We start from the raw sequence: 9,395 nt of genomic DNA, 5'->3' as shown, positions 1-9,395 counted from the left end.
TTATACAGATGGCATTTTTTCTCGTAAGTGCTGCATAATTACTTAGAACTGTAATAAAAGTAATTTAGTCTTAGATACTGATACTGTTTTTTTTTTTTTTTTTTTTTTCCAGATCATCAAAATTGCATTAAGCATTAAGACTTATACTTATTATATTTATATTTTCTTATCTTTTTCTTATTCAGCTGAGCTTGGGGTAGACTGACTGATGTGTGCCTTGCAGTCTGTGGCACACTATGGCCCTTCAGACCATCACCAATCACCCACTGACAGATAACTCACTCAGGTGGAGACAGTGTCTTGCCAAAGGCCACAATGACAGTATGTTCTGGTTCAACCTGATGGAACATCAGGCTGGGCTTGTGATAGAATGTGCGGATCTACTACAGAGCCAGCCCTGTTCTCCCTGTGGGGGTCCTCTCTGTCTCCTTCACATAGTTCAGGGTCATGCATTGTCCAGGTGAATTGTAATTGCTCCTAGTGTGAGAGTGAACGGTCTGTTTCTAACTCCTACACCAGGTAATTGCACACCATATAGTTTCTGTGGCTGGCACCAGTCAACTGAAACTTCAACAGAAAAAAATATATCTGTACACATTATCCTGATATTAACAATGGACTTAGAGAATAGCCGATTATTAAAATGTTCAGGTAAAAGCCATAATGCCTGAGTAATAGATATAGTAATAGTAATAGCAGGTATAGTCCTGTACGGTCTGTCTGTACACTGATTCCCTCTTGTGTCCAGACTGCTATGACAAATAGTGTGCGTACCCATTCACTAGCTGGTACCAGGGACCCACAGTGATATAATGGTCACTGTTCTTAGGCTATTTACTTGCAGACATCCCACTGTTCTTTGTTTGGATATGAACTCTTGCACACACCTCTCTTTTTGGGTTATTGACCAAGGTGCTGACAAAGCAAACCATTTCTCATGTTAAGACTGTTTGCCACATTGGACATGGAGCAGCTGGACATCAGCAGTCTGTTACAGTAGCCTTGTATTGCTGCAAGTTTAACATGCATGACAACAGACTGTTATCAAACGGATTATCAGATTTGGACTTCATCTGAGGTCTATTATCTGATTTAAGTCACATGCTAGGTCTTGTTCGTTCCTGCCTGTACAGTTTGGCAGATAAAATAACTAGTCCACAAACGTAAATGGATTTATGTGAATGGGTTTGGTAGGATTTTATGAAATTGCATCTCATAGAATTTTATACAAACTACATTTGATTGTTGATGTGGAGTACCGAAATTAATCCTGGAGGAAAGATGTATTAACTTGCAGACAGAGGACATTTTCTCATTCAGAGGACTCATTCTCTTTATATATGTATGGACGGATCATGGCTAATGTGAAAGCTCAGAACATCCAGAATTCACTCATTGAGCTGCAGAGGCTGCACTAGCATGATTAGTGATTAATTATAACATAACCAATTTGGCTATCATATCAAAATGTTTTTGTAGTTATAACATGCAGCTGTTATCAGATAAGACAATAGGCTATGTTTATCTCGTATCTGGGAACACAGTTTCGTCATGTTTAAAAAAAAAACATGAAAGCGAAACTAATGGAAATAGTTTGTTTTATTTAATCTTTTCTAAAGGGTTTAAGTTTCCTGAAAAAGTTTAGACTTTTCCTGTGAAATGCGTCACAGCCGTACGTGGGAGTCGGTGGAATTGGAGCGCTCAGGCATGCGTTTGATTAACAGAATAAGTTATGATGGTTCGGTGCGCGCAGGATTATCGCGCAGCGTTGGACCAAGTGAGCGCTCCTGTTCTCTAGTTCTTTGCGCACTTTTCCTTCATCATGGCACAATTGAGGCCATGGCTGGTGCGCTGCTGTGTCTTCGCTGGGGTGCTGTGCGTGGTGACGGTGGTTTGTGTGTGCGTCCTCGCGTCCTTTGATAAGGGATGTGCCAGCGGCAGCTACAGGCTCGCGGCAGTGTCTGCGGACTCGCGGCGCTGCTCTGAGATCGGCAAGTACGTGTTTCATTTTGAGTTCGTAACAGATTTATAAATGCTGCTCATAGTTATTAACATTTAGTAACTATAGCAATACCAATTAGTTAAAGTCCCTAACCAAAGCAGAGTCTTGATTTATTTAACTTCCCTGTACATGGATGAGCGCATAACTTTAATCAGTTTAAGAGATTTGATCGTCTGCTTTTGAAAGACAAAGGTATCGTACGGGCACTTGTGTCTCCAAAATCAGATGCGTTAAGCATCTCATCTGCTGTTGTCAAAAGTAGCGCATCCGGCTTGTGTTTTTGTTTGAGGACAGTCTCTGTAAACTCTTGCCAAAAACACTCTGAGGTTCATTTCCAGGTTCATGCTCAGCATTATTCTTCACAATGACAGAGACCCTCCACCCTCTTTATTCAAGTCTAATTCACTATATCTCATATTCACTCGAGTGCAAACTTTGACCCTTACTGATTAAAGTTTAATTTCATACATTGTAAAGGAAATACCGTGAGACGCTCTACTCATATTTTTCAGCCCTGTGCAAGTTACTTGTTTGGACTTTAAATAAATAATTTACCACAGACCATTAAAGTTGAACTATGTAACTTTTCTGTTGAAGGATCTGCCACCTTCTTGAGTTCTAACCCAACTGAATATTAAAAAGACAAATGTGTCATAAAATACTGTGGAATAAAAGTCATAACTCTATGGAGGCACGCAGGTAGAGAATATTCAGTCTCATCTGATATGAAGCAAAGCATGGTTGGGCCTGGTTCATACTGGAGACCCTGGGGAGTACCATGTGCTACATTGGGACAATTCACCCAACTTGCCTATATTATGAATGTGGTGTGTGAATGGATGAGATTAGTAGGATTAGGAGACTTGCTTCCGTTAGTCTACCCAAAGGCAATAGTGGCTAAAAATAGTATCTTATCACCACCATATGAATGAACAGTGCAAAGTAAAGTGCTCTGAGGGTCTTGAAAGGCAGTGTATACATTCAATACATTCTTAATATTGCTATTATTATTTATTCCTTTTGTTGCTGTGGGACACATCATGAATAGTAAAAGGTTAAATCAGACCTTTTTTTTAAAGAAAGAATGTGAACAATGCCACTGCTGTGACTGAGCCCTACACTTCCTCAGAGCTGAGCACTTCTCATGACATTCCCCCACTAGAAGTTGTTGTTGCTCAGAGAATGAACTGTGCCACTGCCAAGTGACTGCTTCATTCAGTGGCTGAAACTGTTTGGCAAAATTGCTCACTGGTTTACATGGTTAGAAGAACTCTGCTTAAATCAAAATAGTGGCAAGGCAAGTTTATTTGTATAGCACAATTCATACACAAAGTAATTCAAATTGCTTTACAGAATAAGAAATACATTAAAATCACAATATAAACAAATAGTGCAAACTTATTCTTATTCTGTGTCTAAACAGTGATCTGAATTTAAATGTCAGTACATTATTAATAAGTAATACATTAATTAATTAAATGCATATATATTTTGATATGTATTTTATATTTATTTTTCTTTTACTTATGTATGTTGCAGACATACAGTTGCAAAAAATACATTTTTTTTGAGTGTGATTAAGCAGCTCTTAAATATATTTTGGGGTATTTTTAATTCGCTTTTAACTTGCCAAAGAAATTCTGTGAAAATGTTTGTTTTCTAGGAAGATACTGCAACAAGGCGGATCGGCAGTAGATGGCGCTATTGCAGCTCTTCTCTGTACCTCTTTGGTCAACCCGCAGAGTATGGGGATAGGAGGAGGCTCTATCGTCACAATCAGAGACACATCTGGTCAGTCTGCAGTACACACTTGAAACTAATATTATAATATTGATGATAATATATTGCATGCAAAATATAACACACTTTTTTTTCACATAGAATTAGATATACAGTTTCTACAGTTTAGATAAATTTTAAGTAAAACAATCAATTACAATGTGACCTATAGGTCCTTGCCAAATAATAACAATCATAAATTGTATAGGAAAGTTGATTTGACATATAGAGCAGATGCCCTTCAGCTTGGAAGCTTTGGAATCATATTAGAAAAATGATACATCCCTGATATATAGCCCTATCAGAGCCAAGTTTTTGTACCTGCTCTAACAACCATTTGCAAAAATAGAATAAATGTCACTAGTATCCCCATAATGATTAGAAAATAACAGAGAATCTAAAATGTTCTCTCTTGTATATTTTTGTTAGGGACAGGTCAAAGTTTACAACTTCCGAGAGACTGTTCCACAGTCTTACAAAAGAAACCTGTTGGAGGACTGCCCCAAAACATTCAGCTTGTCTTCAGGTAAACAGTCACATATACCTTTGGGATTGCTCTGAGGTGTTGTCATTGTACTCCTCTGTGTGCTTTGTGCAGGCAGCCAGTGGATTGGTGTGCCTGGAGAACTGAGGGGCTATGAGACGCTCCACGAACAGTATGGGAGACTGCCCTGGAACAAGCTGTTTGAGCCCTCTGTGAAATTGGCCCGAGAGGGGATACCCCTGCCTGATTACTTGGCAAACTTCCTTAATACATCCCTGGTTAGGTACTTAGTGGAGAGTACATCTCTGTGGTAAGGAATTCTGTCACTCACTGGAACATTCCTTTCATTTCCCTTTTAAATAAGACCACTGAAGTGTTTTTGTCAGTAACTATGGCAATACCAAACTATATATCAATAGGGATATATGAGTATATTTCATGTAAAGCCAAAAAGGCATTAGTAGCATTCTTTACTTATTATAATTGTTTTCATGTGATCTTGTTTTGCAGTGACATTTTTTGCAACAAAAACAGGACAGTTTTGAAAAAAGGAGATACTCTTAAGTACACTAAACTTGCTGAAACCATGGAAACGGTTGGTAAGTCTGGGGCAGAGGCCTTTTACAGTGGCAAGATTGGAAGCGCCCTTATTGAAGATGTCAGTGCTACAGGTTGGTTTTCATTTTTTTGCTAATTACTTTGATTGGTGAACTAATGCTTGTGGTTAATATGTATAATAGTTTTACCAGTCAGTTCAAATGCACAGAGTACACATGTCCTAAAACCTTATCGATTAGAATAGAGACATTTATATATTTTTATTTATTTTATTTAGTTACACACACATTACAATTAATTATAACAGCCAAATTAGCCAAAAGGCAAGTTTTATTGCCAGATGGTAATAGGCTCCCTAAAAATTCATAAATTCATGTATTCATGACATATTGTCAGGCAAAAATCAAATGGTATTAACCCATTTTTCTGTCAGTTTAAACATCATCTCTTTTATTGTCAAATAGTCACTATGGTATAAATTCACATTCTCTTTATGGTTATGGTTATGGAATTACCTCTACTTATGTTACATCTGCAGCCCATATCTAACCAGGAAGAAAAATAAATTGTCAAAATATGCAAAATGAATTGCAAAATATTAAAAATAAATATGTTAGCTATGTTTTAGTGAAAGAGGTAGTCTAACAATGTATGCACTGTAAGCACTTTAAACATCTAACACATGTTTGTGAATAATACTTGCTTTAAACCAATATCAAGATTACTATTATTCTATGACAGGAGGAACTTTGACCCTAGAAGATTTGAAAGGGTTCAAGGTCAGAGTGGACCATGCTCTCCAAGTTCCTTTGGGGGATACTGTGATGCACATACCTCCTCCTCCAGCAGGGGGCCCTCTGCTCGCCTTTATACTCCAGCTCATGAGAGGTTTGCCCACTGAGTTCTAATTTCTCTTGAGCCCAAAGAACCAGACAGTATCTCATCAATAATGAATACACACACCCTTATTACTGTAAAAGTCAAAATCTGCACAATGACACTGTCATTTGTCTTTAAGAATTTGTACCAAACCCAAAGTCCCTGGATGCAGACCAAAAGATTCAGATGTACCATCGTTATGTAGAAGCAGCTAAATTTGCCAATGGACAGAAAAAGGCTATCCGTGATCCACCGTTTAATAAGGCGAAGGTAAGTGTATGATGGGAGAAATAATAAGCACATAAACTCTCTATATTACAGGTATTAATTTGCAGGCGTTGCTTGGCGTTTCATATAACCATGATCTGTTTTTGGCATATGGCTCGATATACTGTATGTGGCTCTGATTTTGAGTCCTGATCTCTTTGAGGGAACTTCTGCTTATAAAGGAAATGCTTTAGATTAGGAGTGTCAATGCATTAGTGATGTCAAGTCTGTATTTGATATAATTTTGGTACACAAGGTTTTTCATCCACTTGATGAAAACATGTTTTATTACCATATCATATTTCAGTGTAAGTTTTTTTAACCTCCTAGAGTAACATGTAGTAGAACTTATATTTCCCTTGTTATTTTACATGTGTGTTGCAGAGTGCAGCTCACCTAACTGACCCCTCCTTCATCGCCCACATCAAAGATCTCATCTCTAACCAGACTCACGACAACTCCATCTACTCCAGTGTCACACCCCCGCCAGACAACTTTGGGACCACCCATGTCTCTGTGCTGGATGAGAACGGTCTAGCAGTGTCTGCCACCAGCACCATCAACCAAGTGTAGGACAACCCTCTGTTATTACCCATGAGTCCCCAGAGATCACACTAATCCGCATCTCTGCTGTGGCCCTAGGTTTGGGGGGGCTGTTTATTCTCCACAAACTGGTATCATCCTCAACAATGAACTGGCTGATTTCTGTCACAGAGCTGATGTAATAAAGCCAGGTAAACTTGTGCCAGGGCCTTTGAATTGCCAATGTACTGCGGTTGTGCTAATAACTTCATGAATTAACTGGTGTCTTTTCTTGAAAAGAAGGACTTAATTTTGATTGTTTAATTTGATTGTTTGATGTCATTGTTTTGCCTACAATGCTTCACAGTATGGCATTAAACTTATCTATCTCCATGGAAACAAGCATGTGATCTGACCAAGCTACTGGAGAGCTGTGGAGAAGCAGCTATACTCACAGTGAGAGTGCATATTTTTGAAGACATTTTTGACATTTTTAAGATAAATTTGTTTATTTTTCATACTGTGGAACATCCCAAGTAAAGCAAAAACATTTCAATTGTGACAAGTGGGAGGCATACTCCATCCAGAAAAGTTACATAGTGTACTTTTAAGGATAATAGAATTACTCTATAATTTATTTGTCTGTTACATGTTGGTGTTGGTTGGTGTAGGTGAGCAGCCTCCCTCGTCAATGACTCCAGTCATCCTTGAGACCAAGTCTGGAGGGCTGCTTGTGATTGGTGGATCTGGAGGAAGTATGATAACCTCTGCAGTGGCATTGGTCAGTACTGAGCATTCTAGTTCTTAGTCTGTGTGCTTATGTTTATTCACAGTCTATTGTTCCACAGTCTATAATGAACCGCTTGTGGCTGAAAATGAGCCTGAAGGATGCTATCGCTGCTCCCATAGTGTTTGTGGATTCAAAGAACAATGTCAACTTTGAGCCTGGGTTTGATGAGGTGAATAATTGCAGATTATGCTAAATAATGACTGATATTACTCAATTACTCTATTACTCCTTTACTACAACAATAGCCTCCATATTCAGCAATAAGAATCAGAACATATTTTTGCAATAAAACAGAAATGTACTTAATTGTGTCTTCAAATGTACTGGTGGAGATTTAAGTATCAGACAATTGTGAAAAGACCATTTTATTAGCCACAAAAGACCAAAGCTATCTCTTGTACCATTGTTTGAAGGACTACAACATCAGATTGTTCCACTGTTTACTGGCTGAAAGAGGAGATCCGAGGCACTCCAATATGATCCAGTCAACATTTTTATAGTTTTAAAATAGCACATTATTTTGGTTTATTGTCCACTGTCCACCAGTTTCTATTGTATTTTCATAAGACATTTACATTAAGTAAATCCACACATATGACTGATTATTCTCATTAGTGACTGAGCCCTTGAATTCTTCATACTAAGAAATGATAGCGCGATAATTGTTTTTTTTTTTTTTTTATTCTTCTATTGAAATACACAATTAAATAGGCTTTCAGTATTGTCTCATGAACATAAACAAGACTGGCTTTTAATCAAAATTTCCTCAAGTCTGAATTCTGCTTCAAAACACATGTAGACCTCTTAATTTAAAATAAAACAAAAAACACAAGCATTGGTGATTATACATGACGGAATCTCGATCTTGATAAAGGGTTGATGAATTGCCCAGTTCCATTATGACATAATCTGAGTAATACAATGAGGACAGTATTTCATGTGAAAATGTCTTGCTCATTCCATTGTTTGTGTTTAGTCTGTTATTGAAGGCCTTCGCTCACTCGGACACAAAGTGGGGAATTGGCCATTCTTCCTCAATGTGGTCAATGCTGTGGAGAGAGAGAGAGAGGGCGGCTGCATCTCTGCCTTCTCAGACAGTCGGAAGTTTGGAGAGACAGCGGGATACTGAGAGGGAAGAGTCATTTGATTTAGCCTTAATATAATTAATATAAAACACACATTTATGAACAAAAGTGTGGAGAACAGGATGGAGCACCCTGATCCAATTACTGTGATGCCAGATTGCAGCAGTTGTGTTCTATATTGCTTCTTATGTCTTAGACCTTCTACTTTGTCTGAAACCTCTTTTTATATTCTCTTTTATATTTTTAAATGGCATTTAAAGTAAACTGACTAGTAATAGCCTATAGTTGCTGTATGTCATATATATATATATATATATATATATATATATATACATACACATATACATATATAATCAGTTTTTGTACTACAGATACAGAGTCAATTTTGATGTAAGACACTGTTTCCTGGCAGCTTTATTCTGACTAGAAATGCAGCCCTAATGTCCCATTGCATTTATACTGTTATACTGACACTATGCTGCTTTATTAACTATATTTTTGTAACTTTTGTCATTGTGTTGAATATAGAACTTATTTTTTAACTGAATCATGTTGTCTTTTTACATTTTTTTCTCATGTTACCCGTCTTTAACACATAGGAAGCTTTTCTTAAGTGAATCCATAAATCATGGTTCTTTAAATATTAACACCATGTTGTTTCACATTGAAGAGTGTGGTGGCATTTTCCTTGTTCCAAAGCAGCACTTTAGCACCGAGACAATGGCAGCGCTAATAAGATACATTTTGAGCTGAAGACTTATGAATTAGTAATGACTCCTTAAGTGGATTCTGCTCCGTTTGCCTTTGAGGCGATAGATGTGAGTTATGAGAACATGCAAATTAGCCCCTGAGCGAAGTACCACTGTCTGGTTGTGTGACAAATGGATGAATCAGCATAAGTTGAGATCTTTACTGTCATGATATTCCCTCAAATAATAACATTCAAAAGCTGAGGGGAAAAAAGGAACTGTGAGGAAAATGTCTCCACTGGCAATTTCCTTGGTGTAGGCGGCTTAGAAATGTTTAGAG

The 9,395-nt window shown here is 37.7% G+C and overlaps 1 protein-coding gene across 1 annotated transcript; it reads left to right on the top strand.

Annotated features, from left to right (window-relative positions):
• Positions 1-1,744: 1,744 nt before the first annotated feature.
• ggt5b (gamma-glutamyltransferase 5b) lies at positions 1,745-8,913 on the top strand. The gene is made up of 12 exons (XM_055153516.1): positions 1,745-1,995; positions 3,666-3,804; positions 4,217-4,307; positions 4,380-4,575; positions 4,776-4,936; positions 5,565-5,711; positions 5,842-5,972; positions 6,354-6,538; positions 6,612-6,703; positions 7,163-7,272; positions 7,340-7,450; positions 8,258-8,913. The coding sequence occupies exons 1-12, from the start codon at positions 1,823-1,825 to the stop codon at positions 8,408-8,410; spliced, it is 1,689 nt and encodes a 562-aa protein (XP_055009491.1). The 5' UTR covers positions 1,745-1,822; the 3' UTR covers positions 8,411-8,913.
• Positions 8,914-9,395: the final 482 nt, after the last annotated feature.

Source organism: Boleophthalmus pectinirostris, unplaced genomic scaffold (assembly GCF_026225935.1).
Source record: "Boleophthalmus pectinirostris isolate CB_2022bp ecotype Guang Dong unplaced genomic scaffold, ASM2622593v1 HiC_scaffold_18, whole genome shotgun sequence".
Lineage (NCBI taxonomy): Eukaryota > Metazoa > Chordata > Actinopteri > Gobiiformes > Gobiidae > Boleophthalmus > Boleophthalmus pectinirostris.
Note: the sequence above shows the minus strand (reverse complement) of the source record. Positions and strands in the feature narration are given on the sequence as shown.

Bases quoted from the DNA above. Each gene is read 5' to 3' on its own strand.
- ggt5b (XM_055153516.1), top strand. From the start codon at position 1,823: ATGGCACAATTGAGGCCATGGCTGGTGCGCTGCTGTGTCTTCGCTGGG. The intron at 1,996-3,665 runs GTACGTGTTTCA...TTTGTTTTCTAG, and splicing joins CGCTGCTCTGAGATCGGCAA to GAAGATACTGCAACAAGGCG. The intron at 3,805-4,216 runs GTACACACTTGA...TGTTAGGGACAG, and splicing joins ACACATCTGGTCAGTCTGCA to GTCAAAGTTTACAACTTCCG.